The sequence below is a fragment of the Typopeltis vanoorti genome, chromosome 3, assembly GCF_054136105.1.
Source record: "Typopeltis vanoorti isolate ZY-2024b chromosome 3, IOZ_Tvanoo_1.0, whole genome shotgun sequence".
NCBI lineage: Eukaryota > Metazoa > Arthropoda > Arachnida > Uropygi > Thelyphonidae > Typopeltis > Typopeltis vanoorti.
Genome location: NC_143551.1, coordinates 31,499,947 through 31,514,791, shown reverse-complemented (window position 1 = coordinate 31,514,791; position 14,845 = coordinate 31,499,947). Strand labels below are relative to the sequence as shown.

Here is a 14,845-nt window from a genome sequence, read left to right as displayed (position 1 = left end):
GCAAATATATTTACAGTAATTTTCAGAGGAAAATTAGGAGTAAACTGTTGGTATCAATGTCGGAGCAGTATTAAAAAAGGAAGGCATTAGAAAAGAACTTGACATTAATATTCAAAAGTCAATATGCAAAGCTAATCTTATCTAAGATTAGCTCTGCATAAAGAAAAGTAAGTTGATGGTGTGAGAACTACATGAAAGCCACTAAAGCTATTACGCGTTTTACGTTTGTTAATTGTGTGCACTTTTCAGTAGTTTAGTTTATGTTTTGCAGCAAAGAAATTCTGAGTTTCTGGAGAAGAAAAATTCTGGCATCAGCTTGAAACTTACTAATTCGCTATCTGAAAAGTTGCAGAAGTATTACTTATATTCAGTGGTGTGTTGAAGTTGGCTCACTTGAACTGATTATTAAATTTTCAAGAATTCTGTGAACTGACAACTATAAATTGTACACATGAAAATCCAGCCAGTGTGTTCTTATTTCAGCATCCTTTGTTCCTCCTTTCCCCTCCATCACGGTGGCCTGTCTATGGATTATCTCCACCATCAATTTTACAAGTATATTATTTTTCAACAAAAAACTGTTTAATTTTTCTTAGGACACTTCTTCTTAGGGTAGAGACATTCCCATGCTCACAGATTCCAAGTTTCTAGAATTCTTATTTAATAACTTAGGTCATTACCCTAAGAAGCAGCAGCTAGGCAAAATTAATCAGATGTTTGCTGATTATGGAATTTGTTCATGCTGCCAATAAAAAACTAGTAATAAAATGGTGAAAGTCACTGAATAACTGCTGAACAGTTCTTGTGTTGTGGTCAGTAACAGTGTTGTCCATGAAACAACAATCACCTACAAGATAAAAAGTCAACACTGATGAAGGATGGACTTGATTGGCAACAGTTTCCAGAGACTCCTTGGAGGATATCTGACCTTCTAGTAATATCAGAGGGCCTCATCTGTACCAGAACAGGACACCACCTCTTCAGCTGTGTTTACAGGATAAAATGGGTTCATTGTTTCATGATGCTCACACCAAATTCTCTGCCTACCATCAGTACAGAACATGGCGCACCATGACTCATCAGATTATGACATGCTTCTAGTGGCCAGTCACTGTGTTCCTGACATCACTGTAGATGAAGCTGCCAGTTTTTCACAGAAATTAGTGGTTTCAGTATAGGCATTCAACTGCCAATACCAAGACTTTTCAATTCCCTGAACACAGGAAGTTCTGTTTGTCCATACAAACCTTCTCAGATGATGGCAATCTCATTTTAGGACCACAGTTATCCTCTTATGCAAGTTATTTTTCTTCTGATTAAATACCCAGGATATAGCATCTTTTAAGAAACCAGTCAGCTCTGCTGTTTTCAAAATTGTGGCTCCAGCCAAATAGTACCCGTAATAAGTTCTTTATCAAACTCTGAAAATCCTTTGTTTTTTTTGCATTGTGATTAACACTATTGATGATTAATAACTAACAGCATCCTTAAATAGTTACCTAGAACACATGGTGATAAGTGTGACCAACTATTTTGCTTATACACCGCATAACTGATATTTACGTACATCTACATAAAGGTTTCTAATTCAGTGGCTGGCATGTGTACTTCATTTACATATATATTCTTGTAAGTTAAAAACAACTGGGCATTCTTTATGTGTTGTGTATATTATTTCCTGTTCACAAGGGATTTATAAATATGATCAGTAATACATTGCTATAATCACAATTTTTCTCCTGATCCTGTCATTCAAGGAAATGATTATTTATATGATAATGAAAGACGAGAGAGAGCTCATAAGGAGAAATTCTTATATATGACTGAGACCTACCTCACAAATAAGATGGCATGTGCTGAGAGTGCAGGATAGTACTTCTATGGCCTTTATCCTTACAACTGGTTGAAGGTCCTCCAATCTTATGAAAACATAAATAAGTATGAATACAATATAGCAAATTTTCCTATATTCTTAAGGGATGCACTAGTATAGAAACATTGGTTATTCCTGTGATTAAATATTAAAACATAAGTATTCAATTTGCAACAGTATGTGGCAATAGATTGATCACCAGAAATAAAAAAAAATCTGCTATCAATGCATCTAGAGCACTCATAAAGCAGTCTTTAAAAGAGAAAATTTTTTTTAAAAAATGTACATATGAGGGTGGTCTGAAAAGTTCTCGGCCTAACAATGAAAAAACAAATTTATAATTTAAAAATTATTTTTATTTTTCAATATAATCTCCCCTAAGACTAATACATTTATTCCAGCAATGCCCAAGCACCATTATCCCATCCTTGTACTGGTTCTCAGTAAGATCTGCAAAATATCCCTTCTACAGCTGCAATCACTTCTTGATTCGAATCAAAATGCTGACCAGCGAGGAAGAGTTTTAGTTTTGGGAAAAGATAGAAGTAAAAGGGAGCCAAATCTGGGGAAATAGGGTGGATTGTGACAACAATTCATAGATCCCATAATTTTCCCATTGCCAAAACACCTTTGGTGGGCAGGTGCGTTGTCCTGACGAAATATGATTTTTTTCTTCTGCATACCGAGTCTTCTCTCACAATTTTTTTCATCTAGTCTGGTTAAAAGATCGGAATAATATTCCCCAGTTATTGTTTTACCCTTTTCAAGATAATTAATAAACAAAATGCCTTTAGCATCCCAAAACACTATTGCCATGACCTTTCCTGTTGATGAAACTGACTGTCTTCTTTGGCGCTGAACAACCGGCTTCTGCCCACTGTTTTGATTGCTGTCTGGATTCTGGTGTGTAATGGTGAATCCAAGTCTCAGCCATAGTAATAAATCGATGCACAAAATCAGTTTTATTCTTGTTAAAATGCTCCAAGCACTATTCAGAGATTTTCATGCGAGTGCGTTTTTGATCTGCTGTGAGCAAGTGCAGCAACCATCTTGCGCAAAGCTTTTTCATTTGCAATTCTTCATCTAAAATATCTCCTACATGTTCTTTTGAAATGCCTATAGTCTCAGCAATTTCATGCACTTTGACTCGCTGATCATCCAATACCATATCGTGCACTTGATCAATGATTTCTGCTGTTACACTTTTAGGACATCCTTCATGTGGATCATCCTCAAGGCTGGTACGGCCATGTTTAAACTCGGCAGCCCATTTCTTAATTGTCAAAAATGAAGGAAAAGAGGCCCATAAACTTTTATGAACTTCAAATGAATTTCTTTTGCCATTAAACCTTCTTTTACAAAAAATTTTATAACCACATGATACTCAATTTTATCCATTTCAAGAGATACAGACAACACTTTTTGGTTCAGACAGCTGTATAAAACTGTATACAGAATGTATACAAGTCATTCTTTTATACAGAAAGCTGTATAAAAGAATGACTTGCAATTTCACACGGATGCTTATGACAGATGCACAAACTTAAAAAAAAAAATCTTGCTGATAGTGTTACCATCTATGGTGGAGGTTGAGAACTTTTCAGACCACTCTCATACGCATATGTTCATCAGATAAAAAATAGACTAAATATGAAAAATAGTTGTTAGGTCTGAATGCCTGGACACAATTCTCAGAAAAAAATTCAATTCCAAATTAACGATTACACAAAATTAATCGAGATTTGCCATATGAAAAAATGGAGTGCCTTCACTCACCCTCATAAAAAAGAAAAAGGTGGTTTCCAACTCTTCTGTAAACACTGAATTGTAATGTATGCCAAATAATCCAATTATAAATTTACCAAACTAAGCCCAAACAAGACAAAATCACCATATGCAATGGCTTTAATTTTGCAATATTCTCAATACAGTACTCAGCAAAGATATCATCAAAATCCAGGCAAAACTAGAGACGAATACCAATAAAGATATATTTCATAAAACAAAAAAACATCAATAGTAAAATAAAAATACAGCCTGATCACAACCCCTAATCTGTAGAAAGCTTTGATATCACTAAAAAAGAACCCAGACGTTGTGATTGCTAAAGAAGATAAAGGTGACATTGTGATCATTATAAATAAAACCAATTATCACAGAAAATAGTCATCATCATCATCATCAAATTCCTGCCATGTACCCTCAAGGGGTGTACAGGATATGACAGTACTACATGAAAAAAAATTACATCATTACTAACTTCCTATTTACAATTTTTTCCTCCAAATCAGTCTGTTACTTGTCAAGACGCCAACATTATCAGATCTTATATTTCTATCTTCTAAGGCACTTTGTACCGTATCAATCCACCTATATCTTGGTCTTCCTCTGGGTCGTTTTCCTGCCAACCTGGCAGAGAACACTTGTTTTGCTAATCTTTCCTCTCCCATTCTATTTAAGTGACCATGCCACCTGAGATTAGCTCTGCTAACGCATTCCTGGATGCTGACAATGTCAAGTTCTTTCCTAATATCCTCATTTTTAATAGGATATTAGGATATTGCCATTGATGCCATGTGTTCATGCCACTAATCTTTCTCAGGACTCTCATATCTGCGGTCTCTAGACTTTGGTCAAGTGTTTTACTTCTGACCCAGCTCTCAGATCCATAAGTTAAAACTGGTTTGAACACTGTCTTGTATACAGCTAATTTAGTGTTCCGACTAATTTCTCTCTTATTCCATATGAATTTATTCAATTGACTTCCCACCATACCAGCTTTGCTAATTCTGTTGTCTATTTCTATATTTAATTTACCATCTTCAGTAAAAATCATGCCTAAGTAGCTGAAATGTTTTACTTGTTCCACAGGTTCTCCATTCACAACACAGTTGACATTTTCAATGATTCTGCCTATTTTCATTGTCTTTGTCTTTTTATTGCTGACCTTCATACCATATCTATTACAACAGCTATTCAATTTAGTCAGAGAATCTTGCAGACTTGTAGCGGATTTATTTAGAAGTATAACATCATCCGCATAAAGCAAAGAGTTGACAATGACATTTCCAATTTTGATATCAGGTTTTATACCACTTTCCTTCATAATGTGATCCATATAGATAATGAATAACAGAGGGGATAATGTACATCCTTGTCTCACACCAGATTTAACATTAAACCATCTTCCTGTACTTCCTTCAATTCTAACTGCTGACTTACAACTCAAATAAAGACTAAGTATCGCTTGATATAATGCCCCATTGACACCATATAACTGTAGCGTATTGAATAGCTTCTCTCTTGGCACCTTGTCATATGCCTTTTCCAAATCGACAAAACTTAAATACAGATCTTTGTTATATTCCCATGCTTTCTCGACTATTTGTCGTAAAGTGACAATCTGATCCTGACAGCTTCTATTTGGCCTGAATCCAGCTTGTTCTTCACCAAGCTTTTCTTCCACAATTCTTCTCAACCGTTTCTCAAGTATACTTGCATAGATCTTGCCAGGAACACTCAGTAGGGAAATACCTCTGTAATTCTCACATTCAGTTTTATTTCCCTTTTTATATATGGGTACTATGAGAGCTCTACTCCAATCATCGGGAATTCGTCCCTCTGTCCAGGCTTTCTGAACTATGCAGTGCAGCCACTGTAAGACTCTTATACCACCATACTTCAGCATTTCTGGTCGAATATCATCTACTCCTGCTGCCTTTCCACATTTCAAGCCTTTGATGGCTTTTTCTACTTCAAGTATGGATATGTATTCCTGACTGCATGCCTGGTCAGTGTTTTTTATCACTGTGCTGTCATCACTGCTTGTTTCATTTAGCAGTTTTTCAAAGTAATTACTCCAAACTTGAAGGATATCTTTTTCACCTGTTTTCATGTCACCTTTATCATCTCTAACTCCTTTTACAGCACTCTTTCCTCCATTCCTAAGCTTCTTCAACAACCTCCAGAATATTTTGCCACCTTCTTGTCCTCCCATGACTTTTGTTTAGCTAGTTTTACACACTGTTTAGCTTTCTTACATTTGTCTCTGTATTCTGTAAGAGTAAAAGCTGACTTATTTGCCAGGAACTTTTGATATGCTTTCTTCTTTACCTTCACTGCCTCTTTAACTTCCTGTGTCCATCAGGGAGTTCTGATTTTTTTATCCTTGCACACAACCTCACCACATGCCTCTCTGGCAGAATCAATCAATGTTTTCTTCAGAGTTTGCCACTGAATCTCCAAGGTTTGATTCCTGTTCTCAAACTCTTTCATTTTCTTTTCAATAATCTTTCTGTATTTTAGTCTACAGTTCACATCTGAGAGCTGCTCAACTTTTATTCGCTTTAAAACTTTCTTACATGTTATTCTTTTCAATATGAAATTCAATTTTATCCTGCTCAAGACTAAATAGTGATCACTTCCAATTTCAAATCCCCTGTACACTCTGGTGTCTTGCACCAGGGAGAAAACATCACTATCAACAATAACATAGTCAATGAGACTTTTCTTATTCCTTGACTCTTCTCTCCATGCGAATTTGTGCACATTTTTATGTTGGAACATGGTGTTAGTAATAACCAGTCCATGTCCTGAGCAGAAATCCAACAGATATTTGCCATTATTATTAGCTTTGCTCTTTTCTCCAAATTTTCCCAAAATATTTTTGTATGTCTCACAATCATTTCCTACTCTGCTATTTAGATCCCCAACAAGGACCAACTTTTCCTTTTTCATTGTGTCAGTTGCTTTTTCTAAAGCCTCAAAAAATTCCTCCACTTCTACCGTAGTAGAACCTTCTGTGGGACCATAGGCACAAATAAGTCTCATTGTCCAGTTCCCCATTCTCATATTTGCCCACATTACTCTACTTGAGACTGACTGCCATTCAAGAAGATTAGCCTCGTATTTTGTGTTGAATACTATGGCTACTCCTTTTCTTTGATTGTCATTGCCTGAATATAACATTTTGTATTTATTGCTCAGAAAGATCTCACCAGTTTTGGTCTTTTTTGTTTCAGTCACCCCTATTATGTCAATCTGGTACTTATCTAATTCCTCAGCTAGCTCCATTTCTTTGCCATTCAGGCTTCTTACGTTGATAGTACCGATCTTTAACTCTGGTGATGTTGAGTTGGGGTTTGTTTTCAAAAACACATACAAAAAACTAACAACTCTACTTCCAATCTCAAAAAATCAGATTGATAGTGTATTACATGAATTAAAAAAAAACCCAGATCACTTGTGCTTCATATATATTTGGACAAGTCAAAATTCAACAAGTAGGTTACCCAATACATCCTATAATTTCATATAAAGATACCACCACATCATCTCAATCAAAATTCGTAGCAAAATTAATTAAACTATTATTAATCAGATCTAAATGTATGATCAAATACACCGATGAGTTTTTTCACAAAATATCAAACCTAGCTTTATTCCAAAATGACATTCTAACTTCACTTAATGCAATGGCTATATATACTAACATTGACGTCCCCAGGATGTTAAGCATCGTTCACACCTTATTTCTAGAAAACTGAAATCGCAATCCACACATTTGAACAGAACTACATGCCTCAAATTGAAAAAGCTACTATATTTGACTTCAAAATGATGAAATCATGTTAAGAATTTCAGAAACCATAGCTATAAGATGTGACAGCAATTCCATAAAATCCATTGCCCCTGTGTGATTTCAGAGAATCAGAAGCTCCACCATATTCAAATAAATCTGAGATTTCCGCCAATGAGCAATGACTAAAAAATTTGATGCAAGCATAAAAGTTAACTTACCACAGACTTCACCTTTCATTGCTTTCCCGCACTCCTCTGAAGGCAACTCCTAGTCACAACAGCCAATACACTACGATTTTTGTTTCTCTGTTCATTCTTCAGGGATGTTCATTATGTCACACAATATATATTCCTCTATTTTTAAAAAAATTCTATATATTTTTATCTTCATTTTATTCCCTTCTGGTAAAAAATTTCCATGCATTTTAAAACCTTTAAGATTTTAAATTCTTCTTGTAAATCATTATTCTTATGAGTTCTGTTCCTCTTGTAATTTATTCTTTTAAGAGTTTGGGTTATGAATTTATGTTTACCAATGTTGTGGTAGACATAAATCAATGTCTACCAACATAAAAACATGTAAAATGAAATGATCTTAGAGAAGAGTCTAGACAAGAAGACTCTTCAGTCTCCTCTCAATAGAAAGAAAGAATTCATTTTTATGGATGACAGTACCACACCACATCCATCATACACAAGCAGTGGAAATACTTCTGGAGACTGAGGATATAAATTGAATTGAGCGGCCAGCATTTCCCCAGATCTCAACCCCATAGAACACATTTGGGATGGATTACTGCTTGAAATTTCCTTCCAGTAAAGGAAGGAAATTTTCCTTTCCACTCCTCTGGAGGAGGAGTGGGCCAATTTGCCTCAAGATCTCCTGAATCACTTGGTGCTAAGCATAGTACAATGTTGTGAGAACTGCATCGCAGTTTGGGGTAGACACAAAACAAATTTGAGTCATTATAACAGAATAAGATAAAATGCATGTAAATACAAAATTATGGTCATCGTATTACAGTATTCATCTGCATATGCCGCATGATTCTCTCCATCAAACTTTGCCTTGAAATAATTTCTTTTTCCCTATTCACCACTGCTTTTCAAAAAAAAAAAACCTGCTTCTTACTTCCTTGCTTATATGCTATATGCTTATGCTATGAAATGTTTTACATTAATCTGATTAAAATATCCCTTACCCCAAAACTTATATTTCTTAATCATATCACTCCTACTATCAACTAGGCTCTGCCATCTGCAGACTGCAACTAAGCTCTACAGTCTACAGATGGCATTTTTTTTTATGTTGACTTTATACATGAAAGGTCACAAGACCTTCAATGCCAAATACTACAGTGCCATGTGAGGGCAAGTGATTAAGAAGAAAATGCAGCCTACTGATACATTTCTTAAAGAGTGGGAGGTTGTATTCAGTGGGAAAAACAGTATGACAGATTGTTCCAAAGAATAGAAATGGATGGAATGAAGGAAGCTGATGAGAAGTTAGTTCAGTGTGTTTTAAGCTTGAGAGTGTATGGGTGTTGGCCAGTGGCTGCTCTAGTTCTTCCATGGTTAGAAGAAAGTGGAGGAATGGTAGCAGCCAATTCAGAGGAGCAATGCCCATGAAAATACCTATAGAAAAGACACAGCAATGAAACAGAGTACCTATGATAAATGACTGAAGGGAGTCTGTGAGGGAAGAGTTGTCTATTAAGCAGATTGCACTCTTCTGAATATCAAGAATTCTTTGGGTGCTCAACCCCAAACATGGGAACTGTACTCCAAAGTTGGATGGATCAGAAATTTACAAAGTGTTAGGAGTTGAGAGGAAGTGAAGTAATGTTTAGAACAGAAAAGAAGAGACCAAGCTCTTTAGAGGCTAAGGAAGCTATGCGAGTAATGTGTTTGTTTGTGCTAGGATAAACTAGATGTGACAGTCAATCCAAGAAGAGAAAGTTGATATTGAAAGGAAACTTGCACATTATCAAAAATGAGAAGGGATGAGGTAGGATTTTTCTTGCAGGTAATTTTTTTTACAGAAACAAAGGGATTGAGTTCGTTGCTTTATTGAATAGGATGTGGCCTAAGATTGTTGTCACTAGTGAAACCTGGCTATCAGAATCAGATATGGTAACTGGGACTGAGTATAATGGGTATACTATTTTCAGGAATGACAGAGGAGATAAGAGGGTGGGAGGGAGAAGGAGTACTACTAATGATATCAGATGACTGAAGTCCAGTTAGAGTTGAAACACAAGAAAACAATGATGGTAACAATGTTCCATGTAGCAATGAGTTTGAATCTATTTGGTGTGAAGTGGAGGTAAACAGAATGAAATACATAGAGGAATGTTTCTACAGACCTGGCAGCTCAGTTACAGGAAACGAAGAAATGCATTGTCAATTTAGCCTTATGGGTACCAAATGAGTGATCATTATGGATGACTTTAATTTTCCAAACATTGATTGGGTAGAAGAGAAATCTCATGATAAGAAAGAAGAGGAATTTATTGAATTGTTGCGAGACAACTTTCTCAAGCAGCATGAAGGAAGTGTTGCTCAAAGTATCGAAAGGGATCTCTGTTAAGAATATGGCTATTTTACTACAAGTTGGTGACAGTGATAATGCTGTGCTTTCTTGGGAAGTATTATTATTATTATGTGGCACTTCCAGGAAGTCCAAAGACTCATCAAGGGAGAGTGTACCAACAGCATCGAATGATTGATCCTCTTCCAACTACTAACCGCACTCAAACTTGCTTAACTTTTTGCGAACCATTAGTAGCAGAGGCTCTACCAATCGACCAACCTTTGCTAATTGTATTGATGCTCCAATTAAAACAGGTTACATGCTGAACTACAAAGCTGGAAATTATTATCAACTAAGCGGAATACTATCTTTGGTCCCATGATATCAGTTACTGAATGGGAAAAATGTCAGTAATGCATGGTAATCTTTGAAAAAGTGCTTAAATGAGACAGTATGATAATGTATCCTCGTTTTGAAGAATAAATAGGTTGGGAGTGAAATGGATGTGCAACATTATTAAGCAAGAGATCCACAAGAAGATGATGATGTGGAAAGAATATCTTGAGAATAAGAGTGAGAAAAGTTATGAATTATATAAAGTTCAGTCCAGAAAAGTAACGAGTAATGTGCAGAAAGCCAAATCAGAATATGAAAAGAAATTGGCCATACAAGCTAAAGACAATCCAAAAGAATTTTGTCGTTATGCCGCAAGCAAAAGAAAGAATAAATGTGAAAGAATAACTTTACTGAATGCAGATGGTACTCATGTGTTGAAAATGAATAACATTGTTCAGTGCTAAATCAACCAGGTGCATGTAACATGGTGCATAGTGCTACATTTGATGAAGAGTTAGATGTGCATGAAAATGAGGTTGAAGAGCTGTTGCATAACCTGGATAAGAATTTGTCTACAGGGACAGATGGAATATCAGTCAGTTTGCTAAAGGAATGTTTAGCTGAATTGGCAAGGCCTTGCACATGTTTGTATAACTAGATTTTCAGCTCAGGAATAATACCACAGGAATGGAAGGAATGTATGATAGTTCCAATGGACAAGGGTGTGCAAAAACTGATGTGTCTAACTACTGACTATCAGTATCTCTGGAGTGGTAGTGAAGATTTTAGAGAAGGTAAGAAATCGCATACAGAAATGGGACAAACAAGCTATAATCTGCAAGGAGCAGCATGAGTTTACTAAAGGAAAGTCATATTTTAGCAATTTGCTCATATTTTATAACAATGTTACGGCTGAGTTGGATAAAGGGAACGGATACACTTTCTAAGGCATTTGATAGAATACCACATGAACAGCTGTTGCATAAATTGGAGAATATGAGATAGGAATATAAACTCTTAACTTGGATCAGGGGATGGTTGACAGACATACAGATATCAAAAAGTGGTATATAATGGGTGTGTGAACCTGCCAGATTTAAGGTGACCAGTGGTGTACCTCATCAGGGTTCAGTCCATGGGTCATTATTGTTCCATCTGTACATTAATAACATCAGGCAGGGTCTAACATCAGATGTGCAATCGTTTGCTGATGATGTGAAGATAGGCAAGGCAATCAGGGATGCTACTGATATTCAGCACTTACAAAATGATCTGAATAGGCTGGAAATTTGGACAAATGAAAATGGCTATCGGTTTAATGTTAGTAAGTGCAAAGTTATGCACTTTGGCATGATTAGAGTACCAGCAGCATATTATATTAGCAGTGTTATGTAACAAGAAACTGAGGAGGCAAGGGATCTTGGTGTATTGGTGGATAGGAATCTGAAGTTCAAAGATCACATAGCAAAAGTTGCAAATACAACTCAGAGCAAACTTTGACGGATAAGGAACTCATTTTGCCTCTTTAATAAGGCTTTCAAAAGACCCCCACCTGGATTATTGTGCTCAGATTTGGTCTCTCAGGTTCCAAAGGGATAAAGAAGAGTTATAAATATTATATCTGGATTATGGGATGTAGATTATGAGGACAGATTGTGAATAAGTGAATTGCAGACTCTGGTTAACAAGAGAAATAGGGGATTATTATTATTATTATTATTACCACGGGCTACTCCAGGAGTCCTTAGACTCATCGAGGGAGGCCCTAAACATCATGTTCACGCAGCTGTTCAACATTCTCACAGTATCTATCATACCTTGCCTTGAACTCGCTCACTGTCATAGCACCCACAACAGACTCTGGCAGCTTATTCCACTCATTTACCACTCTAAAAGTAAAGAACCCAGCTCTAACACCCCTGCTAACCATGCTCTTCCCCAGCTTCCATGGGTGTCCCCTAGTTCTCCCACCACCAGTCCTGATCTCAAAAATATCATCTGAATTAATCCTATAGAATCCTTTTAGCAATTTGAATGTCTCAATCATATCTCCCCTTTTCCGCCTATCAACTAGTTTCTACAACCCACAAATCTTCAACCTGTTCTCATAAGGTTGATTCCATAGACCTGCTATCATCTTAGTCACTCGCCTCTGGATCCTCTCAACCTCCTCCCCATCAAGAAGGAACCGAGGTGACCAAATCTGGGCACAGTAGTCGAGATGAGGTCTTATCAGGGCTCGGTACAGAGGTACAATAACTTGTTTTTCTCTGCTCGTCAAGGTATTTTTCAACAACCAAGTGAGTTGATGAGCTGATTTAGCTACTTTCGCAATGTGCCCCTTAAACTTCATCTCCCTATCCACCAACACTCCCAAGTCCCTGGCCTCATCAATCTCTTGGAGTACAGTTCCACCAATGTGGTATACTGCTGCTAATCTTTTCACTCCGAAATGCATAACCTTACATTTTGTCACATTAAATTGACATCCATTCTCCTTAGTCCAGAACTCCAATCTATCTAAGTCATCTTGCAAGACTTTGACATCTTCTGCATTCACTATCGCCCTACCCAACTTTGCATCATCAGCGAACAAATGAACTGTCCCACTTAGACCCTTCCCTATATCGTTAATGAACAGATTAAACAGCAGTGGTCCAAGAACAGAACCCTGTGGCACACCACTAGTCACAGGCCGTTTTTTGGACTCTACTCCTGAATAAACTACTCTTTGATATCTCTCCATCAACCACCCAGCTATCCATCTCACCAACCTTATATCCATTCCCATATGTTGTAGTTTACGGATTAGAATTCCATGTGGTATCCTGTCAAACGCCTTTGCCAGGTCCAGCAGTATCACTGTAAACCCATTTCCCTTATCCAGTTCAGCCGTCACCTTGTTATAAAACTTGAGCAAGTTACTGAGGCATAATCTACCCTTCACAAAGCCATGCTGTCCTCTGTACAGTATCTCATTTTCATCAATCCATTCCTGTATTTTTCCCTTGACTACTTTCTCCAAGACCTTGACAACGACTCCTGATATGCTGATCGGTCGGTAATTTACAACCATAGTCTTGGATCCTCCTTTATGCAGTGAAACTATTTTCCCCTCTTTCCACGCCTTCGGGACTAAGCCAGACCTGAGACTCAGATTAAACAACATGGTCAAGGGCACTGATAATTCATTAGCCGCTTCATGCAAGACCCGTGCCGGTATACCATCCAATCCCACAGATGTATTCACATTAAGGTTCTGTAATAGACTATTCACCTCCACTTCATTCATCACAATTCCCATATAAACTAATGGTTCCTTCATTTTTTCAACGTCACCACCTGGATGATATACTTTTGCAAAGTACGCGCTCAGTAACTCCACTATATCGACTGGTTCAGTGAACTCTTTACCATCGTCATTCCTTAAAATCATTTTGCCATGTACAGTTTTTTTTCTTGCTTGCAGCATATTGAAAGAACTGTTTGGGATTCTCTTTGGCTTGCATAGCTAGTTTCCTTTCATAATTGGCTTTTGCTGTTTTTACCACACTCGTTACCCTTCTGGCCTGTACTTTATACCGTTCGTGTGCCTGCAGGTCACCCCTTTCTTTAAATTCCCTCCATAGTTGTTTCTTTTTTTGCAGCTCAAGCTTAATGGTGTTATTCATCCATTTAACCCCTCCTTGTTTCACTATTCGGACCTTAGGTATACAATCAGCCATAACCTCCTGTAAATGCTCTTTGATCACTTCCCATGCTCTATCGACGTCCAGCCCTTGCAGTTGTACATGCCATGGCCCTGATCCAAGCAATCTCCTAAGCTTGTCATACTTGCCAGCACGGTAATTCCACATATACCCTGTCTTAATCACAAATTTCACACCTTTAGCCACCTCCCAGGTCAAGACCTTATGATCACTCTCACCAATAGGTGGCAACATGGTCATATTCATTACAGTCAAATTCTCAGATACTATTACCAGGTCAAGCACTCTCACACCCCTAGTATTTTCAATTACATGCTGTTTCAGATAGTTATCCCTTAATAATTGAATAAAATCCATTTCCTTCCTCACATGTGTCCTCTCCTCCTTCCAATCAATGTTACCATAGTTGAAATCCCCCATAATAATTAACCTCCTTCCACTCATTTCATCAATTTGTTTATGCATACCATCTCCACCATCTACTCCATCACCTGGTCTATAGCAGCACCCAACTGTATATTTTATTCTGCCAGTATCAATCTCACACCAAATAGCCTCAAATGAGCTCCTTTCACTATCCTGCAATACTTCAATTCTCCTTGGCTGCAGTTCATCAGCTATCATCAATAACACCCCTCCCCCAATTTTATTCTCTCTGTCCCTCCTAAACATACTATAACCTACACATTCTATCCCACTAACTATATCATCTTCCATCAGCCATGTTTCACTAATGCCAATAACCTGTGGCCAGGAAGAGCCAATCAAGGCCAAAAATTCTTCCTTCTTGTTCCTAATACTCCTGGCATTAGT

General features: G+C 37.2%; 1 protein-coding gene across 4 annotated transcripts in view; it reads right to left on the bottom strand.

Moving 5' to 3' along the window:
* The window catches only part of gig (TSC complex subunit tuberin), a 943,661-nt gene that overhangs the window by 586,600 nt on the left and 342,216 nt on the right, over positions 1 to 14,845 (bottom strand). For all 4 annotated transcript variants that reach the window (XM_090415521.1, XM_090415523.1, XM_090415524.1 and 1 more), the window contains exon 16: positions 1,835 to 1,919. In XM_090415521.1, the coding sequence (XP_090271647.1) occupies positions 1,835 to 1,919 (85 nt within the window). The remainder of the gene's footprint in view (positions 1 to 1,834; positions 1,920 to 14,845) is intronic.